This window comes from Erigeron canadensis, chromosome 2 (genome assembly GCF_010389155.1).
Source record: "Erigeron canadensis isolate Cc75 chromosome 2, C_canadensis_v1, whole genome shotgun sequence".
In the NCBI taxonomy this organism is placed as follows: Eukaryota; Viridiplantae; Streptophyta; class Magnoliopsida; order Asterales; family Asteraceae; genus Erigeron; species Erigeron canadensis.
In genome coordinates, this window is record NC_057762.1 from 42059421 (window position 1) to 42079549 (window position 20129).

At 35.1% G+C, this 20129-nt stretch overlaps 4 protein-coding genes across 4 annotated transcripts; 3 read left to right on the plus strand and 1 right to left on the minus strand.

The window, feature by feature from the left end:
- The first annotated feature begins 5043 nt into the window (after positions 1-5043).
- LOC122588290 (probable inactive receptor kinase At2g26730) lies at positions 5044-7283 on the plus strand. Its single transcript, XM_043760405.1, has 2 exons — positions 5044-6322; positions 6757-7283. Exons 1-2 carry the CDS (start codon positions 5044-5046, stop codon positions 7281-7283), a joined length of 1806 nt encoding a protein of 601 aa, XP_043616340.1.
- Positions 7284-9483: 2200 nt separating this feature from the next.
- Positions 9484-14558, plus strand: LOC122589981 (RNA-dependent RNA polymerase 2). The gene is made up of 4 exons (XM_043762309.1): positions 9484-10131; positions 10958-12855; positions 13393-13543; positions 13620-14558. The coding sequence occupies exons 1-4, from the start codon at positions 9577-9579 to the stop codon at positions 14385-14387; spliced, it is 3372 nt and encodes a 1123-aa protein (XP_043618244.1). The 5' UTR covers positions 9484-9576; the 3' UTR covers positions 14388-14558.
- Positions 14559-15913: 1355 nt separating this feature from the next.
- On the minus strand, positions 15914-16678 carry LOC122589795. The gene has a single exon (XM_043762118.1). The coding sequence runs from the start codon at positions 16567-16569 to the stop codon at positions 16129-16131; it is 441 nt and encodes a 146-aa protein (XP_043618053.1). The 5' UTR covers positions 16570-16678; the 3' UTR covers positions 15914-16128.
- Positions 16679-18018: 1340 nt separating this feature from the next.
- LOC122588291 lies at positions 18019-19392 on the plus strand. The gene is made up of 2 exons (XM_043760406.1): positions 18019-18673; positions 18725-19392. The coding sequence occupies exons 1-2, from the start codon at positions 18019-18021 to the stop codon at positions 19390-19392; spliced, it is 1323 nt and encodes a 440-aa protein (XP_043616341.1).
- Positions 19393-20129: the final 737 nt, after the last annotated feature.

Consider the following 20129-nt stretch of genomic DNA (forward strand, 5'->3'; position numbering starts at 1 on the left):
TGATGACATAAGCGAAAGTTAATTTGATGAAATCGAGCGATTTAATTGGTTAATAAGTTATTAGTTCAACTGTCTTATATTATTATTATTATTATTATTATTATTATTATTATTATTATAAGATTAAGATTAAGATTAAGATTCTTTAAGCAACCTAGTGTGATTGAATATTTATACTCGTAATAAGTTTAATTTTACATAAACTACGTACTCGATCTGCTTGATAAACGCAACCTTTTCCTTGCGGTATATATAGTGCCGTGGTTCTATAAATCTGGCAAGTGATGATTATTTAATTCGTCAAATTAACTATGTATATAGTTGTTTAATTAACTAGATGTTTACGTAAGAAATTAAACATGACGTACATTTGTATTTATCTACCTTCGACATGTATGTATAGTATTGATGAATGTATATAAAATTTACATACCATGACATCCCAACAACAAATTTTAATATACAGATATGTATGTTCGATTCGAAAAATTAAAATATAAGTTATGATTGTTGGGGTGGGATCAAAAATATAAATGCAGTGGCCATTAGTAAAATTTTAGACTTTGAGAAAATTTAACAGAGTTGAATCTTACTTCCTACGTTTGTAGGAATGAATTATTAGAAGGGTTTTTGAGAATTTTGGGTTACATTTCAGACATGCGTGGTTCAAACTCCTTATAGTGCTTAACTGAATGTCATTGTGACATCATAAATGTAAACTGTTAGTTAACTACTAATTACTAACTCGCTATTAGAAGATGAAAAATAAAAATTCATTTTAACAAAAGTCTCAAAGTTTATATGTGCTAGTAGATACGAATATATATTTTTACCATTAAGATCGATTGAAAGTAAATTGCACTTCAATAACTACTTCAATTACTACTTAGCTAACTTTGCATTAATAATGATACGACTTTTATTTAGAAAAAGAATAAAACACGATTCTGAAAAAAAAATTATAAGTTCAATATTTATTTATATATAAAAAGAACAAATGTGAAAATTCTTAACACACACACATATATATATACTTCTATAATTCTATATAAAGATTATACACCCCTTTTTGAAAAAAAGAGTTGCAAAAGGACCATTTTACCCTTAATAAATTAATTTACACCATGGGTCCTTTATCTTCTAAATATTTTCACCACCCCTTTACATGTACATCAACTTGTACCATTCGACATTGTCACCATCACCAATAGTCGCCACCATGACAACCCTTCGCCGACACCACTAATCGTTATCACGGCCAGCGCTGCATTGCAGGGCTACTGTGCTAATGTATATATATATATATATATATATATATATATATATATTTGAATGTTAAGTTAGAGTTATGTGAGATTTTTTTTGAAAAACCATTATATGGTAGCCCATGTTTGTTATGACAATTTGTAATTTTTTTTGTTTTGAAAGATATGATGAAATAATGGCTAATACCTCTTAATTTATGTGTTTCCATGTCGGGTTCGATTTCTGACAACGTTTGAAATGATTTGCTCTTCTATGCATGTGTAAATAAATATAACGTTGCTAAAACATTCTCACCCATTTATAATCTACCTTGAATAATATTTATCCTTGTATTGATAAGTTAGTGGTCGGAGGTCTCTATGGAGACAGTCTCTCTACCTATGTGTAAAGGTAAGACTGTCTACAGCTTACCTCCCCCGAACCCCGTGCAGGAATTGGGTTCTGTTGTTGTTGTTGTTGTTGTTGCTTGTATTGATAAGTTAGGGTAATTCGAAACATGTGGTTCGAAAAGAATAGTTTAAAAAATCATTAATTCCTATTTATTATAAAGTGTTGCGAGTCGTCGATAGATGATATTTTATGGGCATTAACTGGATTTTAATTAGCATACAGAAAATAATGAAAAGGTGACTACACCACCGCAGCCAGACAACTAAGTGAACTAACCATAGGTCGGTCGACTCGTGAAAACATCCAATTCATTTCCCTTTTTCTTCCAAAACTTCATTTCCTTTAAATCTAACATTTATCAAAATTTTAGAGACATAATCAAATGAGAACATATAATAAATTAAAAAAACCATAAAAAGCTATATGTGTGTCTAACTTAACTTAAAATGTGTCGGTTAAATTTTTCTTAAACTTTTCTTTATTTTTCATATTAAAATTTGGAGGAATAAAAAAAATGTCCTTCTATATGCCTACCCATTTATCATCGACTCAAAATGCACACATTTTTAATCTATTTCAAGTCACCTTGAATCAATTTATACTTTACGGAACACGGAACTCATTTAACTTGCTATGGCTTTATGTATAATCCATATTAAAAAATTGTACAATCGAGTATCTCCAATGATATAAATAACCACTTGCGTTTAGAAAATGTGATATGTTTAGATAATTTGATATATTTTCATAATATATTATGGGACACATGAGTGTCATTACAATGACTACCACCTAAAGTTCACCTACTGAAAACATATGCATTATTAATCTATTAATTAACTTTAGATAATTTAATAAATATGGACGAACATGGAGGGTAATTTCACCTAACATTGCACTAAGTTGGACTAAGTGGAACAATTTTACCATCTAGTTATAACTTATAACTATTCTTCCTTGTATGCATTTCCTAGCTTTTTTCCAAATTTCATATCAATAGAATCGCTTTGAACGTTAAAAAAAACATTGCATCATAATGGATATGAACTGTATATGTGTTTCCCTCTACTATCTATCTATACTTCTATACTATATAATAAAGAAAATAGTCCCATTTAAAAGTTACATGGGAAATGACTAAAGTACTCTTAATGAGTATATAACATTATCATCCAATTTTTTTAAAAAAATATCCACATTAACCCTTTATATTAATTATCTAACATCACTCGACGCTACCATTACCACCAACAATACACCGTCGCCGCCACGAAAACCGCCGCATTACGCAGACAACGTGCTAGCATACAAAGAACAGTATAAGCAAAAAGTCAAGAATCAACCTTCTCATTGCTATACTTAGTTATGAGGCTTATACACCGAAAAAGAAAGAAAGAGAAAAATGCCCATGACGGTATATAAGGGAGGTTAAGATGTAGAAAGACTGTTTCTATATTCTACATTAATGGTACAAAAATAAAAAATAAAAAAAACCCTCTACTATTTGCATGGGACGAGGATCAAACTTATAACCTTTGTCTCCAAAGGCCTTGTTTACCACTAATCCAAACCATGCTATTTAAATCAATAAATACAACATTTACGGTAGAGAAACATACCAGTAAGCCTAAAGTCCGAAACTACATATTTATATTCAACTAATGTTTATTGCCGGCGGAAACGCTTATAAAAAGACCAAAAGTAGCTCTAAAGCAATGAACTTGACGTACACAGATTTGGACAGGTACACCGTACATGCTGAGTAAACATGAAGCAAGAATAAAAAACATATACTCGTAACAAATAATTTTGAAAAAAATATACCTTAACCTTTTATGATGATTTTAATTAGTTACGCACAAATAATGAATAGAATTGAATATGATTTTCCATGTTTATATTACCGAAAAGATTAAAAGTAGTTATAGACTTAGATATACTTTAGAGTTGCATGGAGGTCAAAATTGACTGATCGACCGTACAAATCTCTAAAACTTACTAATATCTAAGTAGTCCTAATTAGTCATAATAGTTACATTCTTTAATTTATTGTATTGAGAAATGAGAAGACCTCTAACAAATCAAAATATGAATGAGTCATTTGTCCAATTGGTGTAGTCTTCAAGCAATGACATCATTCTTTCTAGTATATGCATGTATATGATTGAGAGGTTTGCATTCCCTTTTGTTTACTATCAATAATAGTGTGATTATTAAAAATAATATTTCTTTTAAAGATTATGGTGAGAGTATTGGTATAACCACACACACCACACCAAAATACAAAGTAGGCGCTACTATACTGAAAATCACATTAATATACTTTTTACATGAAATTAGTACATTGATTTTTCATCATTAAAAAAATGTACAAGGATGACTAGAGTCTAGATGAGGCTTTGACAAAATAATTCATCTTAAAACTAATTTATAGAAAGATTGGGCTCACAGTCCTCACACTATAGCCCAAATCCTAAGAGACCATAAGCCCGTAAAGGCTTTGGGTTAAAATGAACCACCATAGTGAATACATGATTTAAGAAAGGATTCTGGTAATAATTGTTATTTTAAAAATTAAGAACCATAGATTATGGTATTCATAAGTTTTATTTACTTTCTTAAATAACAGATTTTATTAACCCTAATTGTTCAACAAGCGTATCTATCTATACTAGCACGTTACCCGCGCAATGCGGCGGTAGTCGTGGCGGCGACGATGTGGTGGTAGATGCGACTATTTGTGGTAGATGAGACGTCAATTGATGTAGATTATTAATGGGGATATTTTAAAAAATAAAAGATTGATAGTATAACTTAATCATTAATGTTAAGGGGTAATGTAAGTAAAAATATTTTAGTGCTAAGTAAAAATATTACATATTTTAAGGGTGGTAGATGAAAAGACATTCCCCCCATGTAACTTTCAACATGGGGGTATTTTCTTTAATAAGTAGTATAGATAACATATATATTTTTTGGTGTAGGCATAGTACGGCAGTAACACATATATACAAACAATATTTCACTATGAACTACAACAAATGTGATGTTAACACAAACATTACTTGTATAGCCGGCAACAACATTGTTATTATATATATTTACTATTTACTATTTCAGCATTTTTCAGCCGGCTATAACTTACATTTTTTGTACTCTAGTAAAAACTAGTTTTTAGTCTGTTGCCATTGGGCAATTTACAGCTTTTGGTTGTTCATTTACATCTCATCATTTTCTTTGTAAATTCAGCCTAGTATTTTAGCATCATATATAATAGCTACATCAAACATAAGCAATATTGTTTCCACTATACAATGCTAGTTCTTGTATCCAAAACTGAATAGGTTTATTACATATACTTAAAGTTCAGGTTTTCGTTTGTTGGAAATGGGTCGGGCTGGGTCTGTTTTTGTAGTTTCGTTTGTTTTTGTTCTTCTTTTCCATGTTGGAAAGACGGAAATTACTGATGTAAGAGATGCATTGGTGGATTTTATGGAGGAACTTGATCCTGAAAACCTGCATGCTACAAAAGGTTGGGGATGGAATAAATCTTCTGATCCTTGCTTGCCGACTCCTTGGTTCAAGGTCGAGTGTGACAGCACCAACCAAACCGTGAAGCACATTATTCTGGACCAGTTAAATCTAACTGGAAGCGTTGATTTTGAATCTGTTTGCAAGGAAACAAATCTTCTTAAGCTTAGTTTGAATAACAACAATCTTTCAGGAAGTTTGACAGGAGAGATATCAAATTGTAAAAAGCTAAGGCATTTATACCTAGCTGGGAATCGCTTTTCAGGTAACCTTCCTGGTTCATTGAGCGATTTGACTGATTTGGTAAGAATCGACATATCCAACAATGAGTTCAGTGGTGAGTTGCCAAACTTGTCAAAAGATACAGGTTTGTTAACGTTTTTAGCCCGGAACAATCACTTTACAGGGCAGCTTCCTAAGTTTAACTATGATCAGCTTGAATTTTTTGATGTCTCGAATAACGATCTGACTGGTAAAGTCCCTGATCATACGGGTCGTTTTGATGCCAAAAGTTTCATTGGCAACCCTCGGTTATGTGGGAAAGGGTTGGCAAAAAAATGTGGAAAGAAAAGCTCACATGAGTTTCTTATGTATTCAGGTTATGCCATTCTTAGTTTAATCGTTATTGTTTTGATTGGTCTATTATTCCTCAAGAAAAAAGAAAAGCGTGAAGAAACCAAGGGCATCTCCCCCATGAAAAATGGAGTTAAAAGTACTAATAATAAAGATAGTGGTATTTCAAGTGATTCCAAAACTGGCGTGAGCAGGTCAGAATTCTCATTAACATCGTGCGAAAATGGTGGGGTTTCATCTTCACTCGTTGTTCTTACGAGTCCAGTGGAAGCGGTTAATGGGCTGAAGTTTGAAGATCTTCTTAGAGCGCCAGCTGAATTGATTGGACGAGGAAAACACGGGAGTCTTTATAGAGTTATTCCAAACGGAGGGGTTCCGCTTGTTGTTAAAAGGATCAAAGAGTGGGATATTCCAAGAGATGAGTTTAAGAAAAGAATGCAAAGAATAGACCAAGTCAAACACCCTAAAGTGTTACCTGTGGTTGCATATTATTGTTCTAAACAAGAAAAGCTACTAGTTTATGAGTTCCAGCCTAATGGCAGTGTCTTTGAGCTCCTCCATGGTAAGTCCTTTACTTTTCTAATTGCTACATTTTGGATAATCAAGCTTCATACTATTATATATAAGAGCGGGTACTTTTCTGGCCCAAACCTAGACAAAACTTAGTCAAGCTGGGTCCTATGTTAATCTTTTAGGTCTGTTTGGGCTAAACAAAGTGTCTAAACTGAGCTAAAGCTAAAACAGTCCTTGATGTTGTGGATCAAAACCCGGGTCAGGGTTGGGTTGTGTTGATTTGTTAATAGACTTTTGAAAGTATGATTTATATGGTGAATATGATATCCAAAAGATTATGAAAAATGGAATGTCAACTTGTTGGACCTGAACCCGTTTGACAAATTATCAAAATGACCCGTTTTAGGTACTTTACCCAACCTGTCACGTTCAATATCTACTTAATAATCATTAGCTCATTACAGTTCTTTTAAAAATTTGCAGGACAAAATGGTCAAAATTTTGACTGGGGAAGCAGACTAAACGTCGCATACAACACTGCAGAAGCACTAGCATTCATGCACAAAGAGCTTGAAGGTGATCAAATAGCTCATGGAAACTTAAAGTCATCAAACATTTTGCTGACAAAAGACATGGAGGCTTGCGTGAGTGAATATGGTTTAATGGTGGTAGATGATGGCTCACAGAAGAATAGTGCCTTCAATGTTGATGTGTATGCATTTGGTGTGCTTCTTCTTGAGTTGCTGACAGGGAAGCAGGTTCAGAGCAACGGGTTTGATCTGGCTAAGTGGGTTAACTCGGTGGTCAAGGAAGAATGGACCGGTGAGGTGTTTGACAAGACTTTGGTAGTTGAAGGTGCCAATGAAGAAAGAATGGTGGCGTTGTTGAAGATAGCTTTGACGTGCATAAACGATTCACATGATTTAAGACCTCGCATGGATCAAGTGGCAACAATGATTAATACTTTGAAGGATGATGAGGATAGGTCCATGGCTGCTTCAGATCCATGATGATTTCAAAAGTAAAAAAAAAAAAAAAACTTGATTAATGGGGTCTTTCTAAATGGAAAATCTTGAAATCTGATCCAGATTTAAGATCATGGATTTTAGTTTATATGATATGATGATACCTACATTTGTTTTTTTGATTGTTTTAAAGAATAAGTGCAACGATGACCTTAATTCGGGCACACTTTGTTGAACTATGTAATTTCTTCAATGTTGACATATAATTCATTGTAGATAATATTCTTGTTGATTGGTAAAATGCAATTTACTAACAAAGGTTGAATCGATTGAATGCATGGTGCGAAGTAACTTTTGCCTGTTTGGTCTTGATCATGACCTAGCTAGGGCGTTTGAGCTTGGTGTTAGTGCAAACAAATTACAATGTAGTATATAGGCAAGGGCCTTGACACAAGAGCTTGACATATGGCTCATTCGAATGACGATTCCTCTACTACAACTCGCACCACTTGACAGTGGTTGCATTATACATAAAGACCGGCCGGGTTAATACTATCCTTCTTAAAACCTTCTTCAAGGTCCACAAGACGTACATTATTCATGCTCATGCTGTAGTTTGTTACAAGTGATCATCACCGTGCTCATAAGGTATCTTGGTTTATCATTTATGTACAGTGGCGGCCCTGAAAATTCACATGCCCAGTCCGAGCTTTGAAAAAAATGTCCCCAACTCTTAAGAATCCAATTATAAAAGCAAATTTCTTTTTATAATGGGGACGTCGTTATAACAATAAAAATGTTTTCAGATGCGTGCGGCCCGTGTTATCGCACCCTTTTTCTCCAGGGGTGCCTTCGGATTCCAACCGCTAGCATGTTGTCCGTTTGGATGTCACTGCTAGGGTTCGAATCACTAACCAACTAACACCTCGTTCTAAAAAATAAATAAATAAAATAAAATAAATCATATTTCTTATTTATTTATTGTTTTAATCTAATTAAACTTATATTAAAGTCAGGGATGAATAAATAAAAAAATTTCTAATCATATGAAATTCTAAATAATACTAAACGATATTCTAAAAAAAATCACTAAAATATAATCACGAAATAAAGAATTAACTAATCAATAAAAGATTAGTAGTAGAATCATATATTTAATAACCAAGAGGAAAACTGAAGTTTTTTGATGTTATTTATAGTCTTTTAGAACACATTATGAACCTTTTATGAATGAAAAACCGCCAAAAGGATTTACTCTTTCTCTTCTAAATTTCAATTAGATGTTTAATTATTAATTAAAGTATATGGGTATAACTTATTACTAAGGACATAACTGTGTATATATACATATTTAATACCTAAAATATTGTATATTTATAATTTTAACTTATTAGAATCACAAATATCTATATCTATATAATATGTTATATAAAAACATATATAATACATATAGAAAAAGTTTTATAAATTTTGTGCCCCAAAGTTATGCCTCAGCCGGAGGCCTTGCTTACCCCACTTTCGAACCTCCCCTGTTTTATGACTCCTGGTTCAAGCCTTAGAGGTAACGGTACATATCATGATAGTTGTTATGAGGTAACAACTAATTTTATACGAGTATACTAGCATGGTACCCGCGTAATGCGGCGGTAGTCGTCGCGACGACGGTGTGGTAGTGGGGGTGATTGTTAGTGGCGGAGGCGGTGTCGAGTGGTGTAAGTTATTGATGTAAAGGGTTAATGGAGATATTTTAAAAAAAATGATTGATAGTGTAATTTAATTATTAATGTTAAGTGGATAATGTAAATTAAAACATTTTAAGGCTAAAGGGAGTGGGGTGAGAGACCCCCTGATTTCTCCCTAATGTCGCCCTCCACACCACCCCCTATTGCCGATTGAGCCCAAATCACTTTCTAGGCGGAAAATATATTTCACCAAAAAATTTCTTGTAAGCGTGCCTTGTTTTATGTGTGTGGCCATCAAAAGGCTAGTTTTGCCCCCATTTCGCCTACTACACCACTCCCTCTTTTTCTAACAAATTCTTGATGATGACATGGTGCCACATGACGGATATCCTCACCCTTTGAATATGCCCCATTCCGAATAGCCTAAGGGATGATATGTGTCGATAGTAAAGTTATTCTTTTATAATATACGAGTAGTATATATAAAAATAAATTTAAGAATATTAAGAATATAACAAAAAAAATTTAAAGATTCCCAAGTAGCTTTATTTTCCCGATATTCTTTTCAACGTTACCTTTTTCACCTTTCTTTCTCGTTTCACTACAAAACCCCCAAAACCCTCCCCTGATCACTGCCACAATCTTCCCGTCATAAAATGGCGGTAGACCAAAAAACCACCACCACCGCCACCGTCAGAGTCTCCAACATTCCCCGATCAGCCACCGCCAAAGACCTCCTAACCTTCATCGAAACCCACACCGGAAAATCCTCCGTTTTCGCAGTGGAAATCTCTTCCGATCACAAAAACTGGAAATCAAGAGGCTTTGGCAGAATCCAATTTGAAACCCATGAATCAAAGTCCTTAGCTTTATCATTATCATCATCCCAACAAAACAACACTTTATGTTTCAAGGGCTTTGAGCTTTCACTCACACATTCCCTTGATGACGTCATCGTCCGACCCGTTAACCCGATTAACCGCGTCGAACATGGGTTTTTGAGAACTGGGTTGTTGTTGGATAAAGATTGTATGTATGTTTTGGAATCATGGCAAGATGTTAAATCTTGGGTTGTGCCAGAAAGAAAAAGAATTGAATTTTGGGTTAACCATTTTGGGGATGTTTATAAGCTGGAATTGCAGTTTAGTGATGTTATTGAGGCTTTTCCTTGCTGTGTTAGTGGTCTAGAACCGAATGCAGTTCTTTTGAAGGTATAAATTTTATTAAAGTTTGGATTTTTATAATGGGGTTTTGGTTATTTGTGAATTCGGGTTAGTATATCGAAAAAATGTATCAATTTGAGCACTGACTGCTATTGCTGTCTATTGAAGTTTGAATTATTAATGATGTATGTATCCGACCTTTTATAACGTGTAAACTGATGAGGCAGGGCTTGTTAGGATGATGTGATGACTTATATGGCTCTCATACCAGGAACAAATGTACAAAAACTGAAAAAATAAATAAACTAACTTGATGAAGAGGTCATCGGATACATATGATAAAGAATATTTAAAGTTTGATTCACTCAATAACAATGCTTTATTAGTTGGAGACGTGTTTATGCACTTAGCTTTTGTGATACTTTGTAATTATTAGTATGTTTGTGGTCTTGTTAAGCACATTGTATGTCTTGTGGTTTTTAATGGTACATTATGTTTTCAAACTGATCATTATTAAGAAGGGTAGCTTGATCTTTCATATGAGTTAAGATAAGTGTAGATAGGCAAACATGCATGATGCTTTTATTTTTCCATTGCGGTTTTTGATTTAGGAATACTGTGTAGAACTTCCCTGATTATGTTTCATATGTTTTCCTGGTATTTTGTGTCAACGAAATCGGATATGGGGAGTATGTAAGGATACATGTAAAAATGTCTTACTTTATGTGATTAACTGATTCTAATTATCAAGTTGCAAATATCACTTTCAAGAAGCACATTGGAACACATTCTGAGATTTTTCTCCAATGTGAAGATCAATTATGTAACTTATGTCACATGTACAAATAATTGACATTTCTTTTTTGTTTTTTAGCTCAAGCATGCACCAAAGCTTTACCAGAGAATGTCAGGATCCAACGTCTCACCCAGGTTCAGCTCTGATCGCTATCATGTCTGTAAGGAAGACTTTGAATTCACATGGGTTCGAACCACAGATTTCTCCAGCAAGAAATCCATTGGTCAGTCGTGCACTTTATGTTTGGAGTTTACAGAAGGAGGTCCAATGTTAAATAGTTTCGCAAGTTTACCTAATTACATCAAAGATCTGGTAATGTTAACTTTGAAAGATGTAGAAGTGTTTCATTCTTCTTCTGACATAGTTCCACTCGTAAAAAGTCAATTAGAGGCAAGCTTACCATATGAGATCCTCTTTCAGCTAAACTCTTTAGTTCAGACTCAGAAACTAAGTCTTGCTTCGGTAGATGATGACCTAATTGAGTTCATAATCAGTCAAGATCAAGATTCTGTTATGAAAGTTTTAAAGAGAATGCATAAGTCTCATACCACGTGCTACGATCCAATCACGTATATCATGGATAGAGTCAACCCCTTGAGTAAAACCGCAAAGTCATCTTTTCATAGCAAATCACCGGGTCAAAACAAGATTATGAGCATTCATAGAGTCTATATAACACCAACAAAGATTTACTGTTTGGGTCCTGAACTTGAAGCCTCTAATTACATAGTGAAACATTATGCTGAATATGCTTCTGATTTCTTACGAGTAACATTTGTGGATGAAGATTGGGGCAAGCTTCAACCCAATGTCATTTCAGTAAGCCTTCAGCAAGGAATTTTCTCAAAGCCTCAGAAAACTGCCGTGTACAATCGAGCACTTCATATTATGAAAAACGGGTTTTGTATTGGATCAAAAAAGTTTGAGTTTTTAGCATTTTCTGCAAGTCAACTCCGATCAAACTCTGTTTGGATGTTTGCTTCTAATGAACACGTGACAGCTGAAAGTATAAGGAATTGGATGGGGTGCTTTACCAAAATTCGAAGCATATCAAAATGTGCGGCAAGGATGGGTCAGTTGTTTAGCACTTCTAAGCAAACGATCGAAGTGCCACCTCATCATGTTGAGACTATTCCTGACATTGAAGTTAAAACAGATGGTGTTGACTACTGTTTTTCAGATGGTATTGGGAAAATATCGCTCTCATTTGCTAAAGAAGTTGCTTCAAGATATGGGTTAAAACATACCCCCTCAGCTTTTCAGATTCGATATGGTGGATATAAAGGTGTCATTGCTGTTGACCGGAATTCTTTCAAGAAATTATCTTTACGTAAGAGCATGCAAAAGTTTGACTCGAAAAACCGAATGCTTAATATCACAAAATATAGCGAGTCCCAATCTTGTTACTTAAATCGTGAGATTGTCACCCTAATGTCAACCTTAGGAGTTGAAGATAACGCCTTTTTGGCATTACAAGATGCACAACTTCGGGTTATAAACGCGATGTTGTACAGTAGAGAAGATGCGCTCATGGTTTTGGATGGTTTGGGATCTTATGATGTGAAGGACATTCTTGTAAAGATGTTGCTCCAAGGTTATGAGCCGAATCGTGAACCGTACCTCTCGATGATGCTTTTGTCACATCATGATAATTTACTAGTAGATCTTAGAACTAGATGTCGGCTTTTTGTCCCCAATGGCCGGATTCTTGTTGGATGTTTAGATGAATCAGGGGTTTTGGAATATGGTCAAGTTTATGTCAGAATCACTTTGACCAAGACAGAATTACAAGCTCGGAAGCAAAAGTACTTTAAAGAGATGGACAATACCACATCGGTGGTGATGGGGAAGGTTGTCGTGACAAAAAATCCGTGCCTTCACCCAGGAGATGTGAGGGTACTTGATGCTGTCTACGAGCTTGCACTAGATGAGAAAGATTACAAAGATTGCATTGTATTTCCTCAAAAAGGAGAACGGTAATGATTGCTTTTGTAACATATTTTGTAGAGGCTGCAAAGTAGGCATCTCAGCTGGGTTGGGTGGGTAGTATTTAGTACGGGCCAGTCCAATGGCCAGGGCTGTTTTTTTCCTTTTTTCTCTCCATCAGTTTCTAAAATTTGATAGTATTAAACACGGTTAAACAACAATAATATTACAATGATAAATCCAATTTCAAGGAAAATGTTAGGAAATCTATATTCTTTAGGTTAATTTTGACCTGTTCTGGGCATGTTTTATTAGCTACTTTTCTATACAATGTTACACATACAACTACATGTGGCATGTAAGATTGTCCAATAACTTTGAGAGAGAAAAGAGATGGAAAATATAAGTTAATTTTATTGGTGTCACTTTTGTGTTTATTTTTGCTATTATATGTTTTACCCATTTGATCCTTCAGATATAGTATAACCCTGACTGGCCTATTTAACCATGAACATATGGAATTCCTCTCCAGTATATTGGTTTGTATGTAGTGGAACGCCTTTAAATTTGACATTTGCATTCCACAGGCCTCATCCGAATGAATGCTCAGGTGGTGATCTTGATGGTGACTTATATTTCGTTAGCTGGGACGAATCTTTAATCCCACCCCGGACTGTGGCCCCAATGGACTATACGGGTCGAAGACCGCGTTTAATGGATCATGATGTCACGTTAGATGTAAGTCAAACAGTCAATGTATAAGAAAATCTACATTTATCATTATTGTAAACCTGAAATTCGCCAATTCTTGCAGGAAATCTGCAAGTTCTTTGTGGATTACATGACAAGTGATACACTTGGCGCGATCTCAAACGCGCACTTGGTTCATGCGGATCGCGAACCCGAGAAAGCATTGAGCTCAAAATGTCTTCAGTTGGCCACCCTTCATTCCATGGCTGTTGACTTTGCAAAAACTGGAGCTCCAGCCGAAATGCCATGGTTTTTGAGACCACGTGAATTTCCTGATTTCATGGCAAGATGGGACAAACCCATGTATATCTCCCAAGGCCCGCTTGGGAAACTTTATCGGGCCACTAAAGAATCCGAGGTTGTAGAAAATACAACTTCCGCTTATTCAACGAAAGCCATCCAAGAAGCTTATGATCAAGAACTTGAAATCAATGGATTTACCGACTTTATCGATGTTGCATTGTCCCATAAAGAGATGTATCTGGATGCTCTTACAAGTTTAATGAACTTCTATGAAGCAGAAACTGAGGATGAAATCTTGACGGGTAACATACGGAACAAGTCATCTTATCTACAACGGGACAACCGGAGATATGGTGAAACGAAAGACCGGATATTGGTTGCAATTAAGAGTTTGCACAGGGAAGCACGAGAGTGGTTTGAGGGGGGTTGTGACACCGATGATCATTTTAAGTTGGCGGCAGCATGGTATCATGTGACTTACCACGCAGACTACTGCCACGGAAATGTTAAATGCCTGGGTTTTCCTTGGATTGTTGGTCATCTTCTGTTGGAGATCAAGTCCATTAATGGACGGAATATGTCGATGTGAAGATTGGTACTGGAAAAGGTGAACCATGTTGTGATCTTATTAGTCTTGTAATGTGTTAATGTGCTGAAATGAACTTGGTGTCCTTACTGAAACAAGTTTCCTGGTTAATAATGGTGAAATAAGGAACGTCATGTGTTGCAATCAGATAATGCTACTGACTGTGTTTTAAAAGATCTGAGAGTATATATATATGTATATTTCTTTTTTAACTCTTAAGTGTAAGCAACATAGTCAATCTGGCCATAAAATATCCCACCTACGTACTGAACATTAGGTAACCTTCTCCATAACCGGATCTAATCGACAAAAGTCCCAGATTATAAAATAGAGAAAGGTGATAAAACCTCCATTATTCGTTTGATGGTGGCACGTCGTATGAAGATAATACTTTTATTTCATTCGGTTCTATGTATTCACAATTTCACACAAGAACCATGGTCCTATGAAGATATCATTTTTCATTCATCGTTGGGCTCCATACTTCCATGTATTCACGAAACAACACATACAATGCACGATTGAACTTTGCATCTTTAAGGTATTCTTTTTCATACAGTCCTTTGCCATGAACAGGCACAAGTTGTTACGTTTTCATATTCCTCACTTGTCTTGATACACCTCTATGTATCTGGGATGGCAAATCAAAAATAATGCATCACAAAATGGCGAGTAATCCAGCAAGCCCTTACCATGCTAGTTTGAAGCGATAGTTGATACACATTCTTATGCCATGATAAAAGAAACCAAGTAGCTAGAAATGGCATTTTATTACGAGTAATATCTAGTGGCCTGTATCTGACCCTCTTAACTAGGCAATCCTAGGGCTGATCTGTGGGCTGATAAAAGCGAAACTGGAAATAGGAATCAAGTTTGTTTCCACAACCATCACTCAGCAAAGGTGAGGGGTGAGGCCCAGGAAAGTCGGTCGTCTTAACCGGGTTCCACTCCCTCCAACCCGAGGAGGCATTCAAGAAAAAATTCCACTAGGCTTCGCAAACAACTGAGGATGAATTTGCATTTTATATAATTCGAACCTTCACGGCTTCACCTATAGTGGGTAAAAACCCAAATGACTGAACTAATTGAGTTGGTGCCACTAGCTGCTTTTGAATGACACTTGTGCTGTTCAGAACAATAATATAAAACATTAACTTGCAGTATGTCTTTTGGTGACCTGGAACCAACGGAGTTGATTATTTTCGTAGAGTCAATTCTGTATAAGACGTAACGTCCAACATTTGCTACTTAATGCATACATTTCATCCTAGATATATTGATGAATTATGTTTAAATTTTAAAACTTAATTACTTACAGTCGATTTTAGATTAATACAATCAAATCTTCATGTTTGTAGTTTTCCATAATAGTTTGATAAGATTGAATGATTAAAACTAAAAGTAAATGAAGGACCAACAGTATATATATAGCAAAGTTAACGACCAAAAATGTAAATTCATAGGTTGTCAGCAGCACATCCCAAAAAATAAAAAGAAATTCCAGTCACAAAAGGAATATTGCTTTCTGATGCATCAATTCTAGTAACTTGTGCCTAAATAAATGTACATTAACATCTGTAATGTAATGTAATGGCAAATCAATATCATCCAGCTTTAACCAATTAGAAGTAATAAAAATCAAGATATTATTATTATTATTATTATTATTATTATTATTATTATTATTATGTAAATTAAAATTAAAAATAAAAAAAAGGTAAAATAAAATAAAAAGGAAGTAAAATCACACAAAATTCGGACCGGAAACCGGAACGATAACAGAAGACGGCGGCATAACATATCGGGAGGAGAAATTACGAATCAGATATTCGTTTTCAGTTTCAGGATCGGTAGTTTGCAAGGGGTCTTGATCGAAATTAAGAGCGTAACTTTGAGGATCATACTGATATTTTGCATAAGAAGAATGTTTGTTATAATTGAAGCGGCGAATGAAGGTTTTCCATTTTGGACCAGCAACGATTTCCGACCATTCTCGAAGCTTCTTTAGAGCGGTGATTCCACGTGACCAGAAAGCTGGGTTTGATTGGTGGCTGCTGGGTTCGTCTGATGATGAAGGGATTTTGCGCCAGCGAGTAGGGATGCAGCAACAGTAGGTTCGATTTGGAGAGTATTGTTGTTGGTTGGCGTCTGTCGTTGTGGTTTTTGTAGAGAATTGAGTCGCCATAGGACAGTTGTTCTTTTGATAGTGGTGGTATAGACAGTGTATAGCAATCAGGGTTTTAATTTAATTTAGGGGCATTTTGTTGGCGTTTATTAGGGGTTGGGTTTTCAGTTTTGGGTGGGGTTGGTATTTTATTTTAGCGTATTAGGGGTGTTTGGCTTTACCTAATGGTTTTTTATGGATACGCCATAAATGTATCCGTACGTTGTGGTGATGATGTCGGGGTCCGCTTTTAGCCGTACGGGCTCCGCCCTCGGATTTAAAAATTCATCGAAAGTATATCGAATGACCTATCTAATGAAAGAGCATGAAATTTTAAGAACATCCATATAACTTTTATAATTACGATGTATGGTTTTTGAGATAAAAGATTTTGAATGAATTGGAAGAATAAAATGATTTATGGATGAGAGAGAAAAAAAATGAGTGATTGAGATTTGAGAAGAGAGAAATGATATTATAGTTATTTTAAGTAAATATAAAATAGATAGGATGAACATTTTGGAGATGTAAATGTTGAAAATTAAAATTTTAGACAAATGCTATTTGCTTTATAATATAGTATAGATATAGATATATTAACAAGTCATTACACTTTTTCAAACTATAGTTTATTGTTTTGTAATGTTATGAAATTTATATATAGTTATAACAATAAATATATGTTCAACGGGAAACTTTCTTCTATAATCAAATCTACTTTCAAAGGAAACCGTCTATAAAAGTACTCTTATTTGGAACACTTTGTTCATACCAATTCAAATCTACGTATATAAGAAATGTATTCATGATTTTGGCAATATTTCAATAACTAAGTGATATACAAATATTTGATAACACACTATGTTAATAATCTAAAATTCCCAAAAAGTTTTGTTCAAAATCATTGTATTTTCTAAGATGGTTAGTTTAAGACCAATCTAGTAGAAAAATACTTGACGCATCATTTTTATTTCTAATATTTTTATGTTATATACGAGTATAAATTAATTTTCTTGAGAAAAACATAAATTTTCAAAATGTCATTACATTATCGTAAGATGTATTGCCTGTATAAGAATATTAATTAAAGTATCCACTTAGGTGTTTGATTAAGCTTATTTGTAAACTTATAACTCAATTAGGCCGGTGCTTATAGGGCCGTCCCCTGGCGTCAGACGTGCAGCGGCCGACGGACGCTATAAGCACCGGCGCGTCCGTCCCTGCATCCCAGACGTTTCTCCCATTTGTAGACGTGTGGCTTGGTGTTCTTGTGGGTCTTGATTCCTTGGAGCCGTTGCCAAATAAAAAAAAACATCTTCTTATTCAAAATTTTGAATGTAACAGCTAGTATGTTTATTTAATTTTTTTTTTTCAACCTCCTATTTACACTACCATTTCAAAACGCAACAATCTAAACATACACATTCTTACACACTTTCAAAGCATTTCAATCACACAATACTACTAAAAATGTCTGGTTCATCATCATCATCATCCTCTAGTGACGATTGCGGATCAAGCGATTACGAAGTAATCAATAATGCTGTTACGCAAATGAATGTTGTTTTCAATCCCCAAGCCATAGGTGCGTGTCTTAACGTTATCTTTGACGAAGAAGAAAACCAAAACCAAGAAGCAGAAAGTTCTTCAAGACCCAAGTTGACTAGAAGGGTGATCAGGCGAGATCACGTGGCTGCCGCCAAGCTTTTATACGATCATTACTTTGCGCCAGAACCAACCTACCCACCTGACATGTTTCGTAGACGGTTCCGAATGCGAAAGGATATGTTTCTACGCATAGTGCGAGACATAAACTCCTTTGATAGCATTGAACCGCTACCGAAACACTTTCAGTTCTTCCACAAAGCCCCGACAGATGCAAGTGATCGTCTCGGTTTCAACATTTTCCAGAAATGTACTTCTGCCATACGCCAGTTAGCGTATAGCTTTAAGGTTGATGCTTTAGATGAGTACTTGCAAATGGCTCAAGATACGGGCTACCAGTGTTTAAACGCTTTCTGCAAGTGTGTTATACAACTCTATCATGACGAGTATTTGAGAAAGCCAACAGAAGCAAATATCGAGCGGTTGACGGTTAAACATGCTGAGGTTCATGGGTTTCCAGGTATGCTTGGTAGCATAGATTGCATGCATTGGGGTTAGAGGAACTGTCCAGTGGCGTTGCAAGGGCAGTACACCCGAGGTGACAATGGACATCCAACAATCATGCTTGAAGCGGTTGCTTCATATGATTTGTGGATCTGGCATGCCTACTTTGGCCCTGCTGGTTCGAACAACGACATCAACGTCCTCAACGAGTCAGATTTGTTCTACGATTTGCTTGAAGACAGGGCTCCTAAAGTAGAGTTTTCGGTTAATGGGGAGCAATTTCAAAAGGGGTACTACCTAGCAGATGGTATTTATCCAGAATGGGCTACTCTTGTTAAGTCATTCAAGTGCCCTCTAGAGCCAAAAACCACCAAGTTCAAAAGATACCAAGAAGCTGCAAGAAAGGATGTCGAGCGAGCATTTGGGGTTCTTCAAGGTCGTTGGCAGATTATTGAACAATATGCGCGGCCATACAGTACGAACAAGATAAAACGGATCATGTTATGTTGTGTGATTCTCCACAACATGATCGTTGAAGATAACGGGCGCGCAATAACAGAGTTTGAAGAGGAGTTGATAGCTAATAGTAGACTCCCAACCCGTACGTGGACTGAAAGGTGTTCGACGCAGTTTCGTATGTACAGGGAGCTACGTGATAGAAGGGCTCACCATAAACTCCGCAATGCTCTGATTGAACATGTTTGGAACCTCCCGGAACACGGTCGTCAACGTTGATGTCTAGTTTTTAATTTCCTAATAATGTCGTATTTCATAATTTATTTACCTTCGTATGTTGTTTTTTAGTTTTAATGTTTATTTTTATATTAAATGTAGTGTGTTTGTTTTATTAATAAAATGTGTTTTATTAATTTTGTGAAAAATGAAAAATGAGTAATAAAATAATAATTGAATAGTGGAAGAAGTCGGTATTATAAGGAGGGAGGTGTTTTTGGAGAGAGAAAACTGATGAATAGTGGAAGAAGTGGGTAAGAAGTAGGGAAGAAGTAGTGGCTATAAAGAAAGGCCTTAGCTGATTGCATTATCATTAAAGCTATAAAACATCTAGGTTTATCGATATCTAAAAATAAGCTTAGGGTATAAATCATTCTGGTGAAAAAAAGAGAAATGATTAATTCTCCTAACTAAATAGCCTAAAAATTCTCATAACTACGAGATGATGATATGTGAAAAAAATCAGGAGGCAAGATTAGGAAAGAAAATTAGTGGATACCACATGTCACCTTCTTGATGTATTAGGAGGATTTTAATTTTTTATATTATAACTCCGCTTTTTTATTTAATATATTTAATAATTAATAACTTACTACATTAAGTCAATTTTCACGTTATTTTTTTTATTTTGATAAACAAAAATAATCGTCAATTACTTAACTTCAAATTTATACATATATACATTTTTTTACGGATTTAGTAACTTAATACATTCTAACATTTAAAAACTCAAAAGAACC

Bases quoted from the DNA above. Each gene is read 5' to 3' on its own strand.
- LOC122588290 (XM_043760405.1), top strand. From the start codon at position 5,044: ATGGGTCGGGCTGGGTCTGTTTTTGTAGTTTCGTTTGTTTTTGTTCTT. The intron at 6,323-6,756 runs GTAAGTCCTTTA...AAAAATTTGCAG, and splicing joins TGTCTTTGAGCTCCTCCATG to GACAAAATGGTCAAAATTTT.
- LOC122589981 (XM_043762309.1), top strand. From the start codon at position 9,577: ATGGCGGTAGACCAAAAAACCACCACCACCGCCACCGTCAGAGTCTCC. The intron at 12,856-13,392 runs GTAATGATTGCT...TGCATTCCACAG, and splicing joins TTTCCTCAAAAAGGAGAACG to GCCTCATCCGAATGAATGCT. The intron at 13,544-13,619 runs GTAAGTCAAACA...CAATTCTTGCAG, and splicing joins ATCATGATGTCACGTTAGAT to GAAATCTGCAAGTTCTTTGT.
- LOC122589795 (XM_043762118.1), bottom strand. From the start codon at position 16,569: ATGGCGACTCAATTCTCTACAAAAACCACAACGACAGACGCCAACCAA.
- LOC122588291 (XM_043760406.1), top strand. From the start codon at position 18,019: ATGTCTGGTTCATCATCATCATCATCCTCTAGTGACGATTGCGGATCA. The intron at 18,674-18,724 runs GTATGCTTGGTA...GGAACTGTCCAG, and splicing joins TGAGGTTCATGGGTTTCCAG to TGGCGTTGCAAGGGCAGTAC.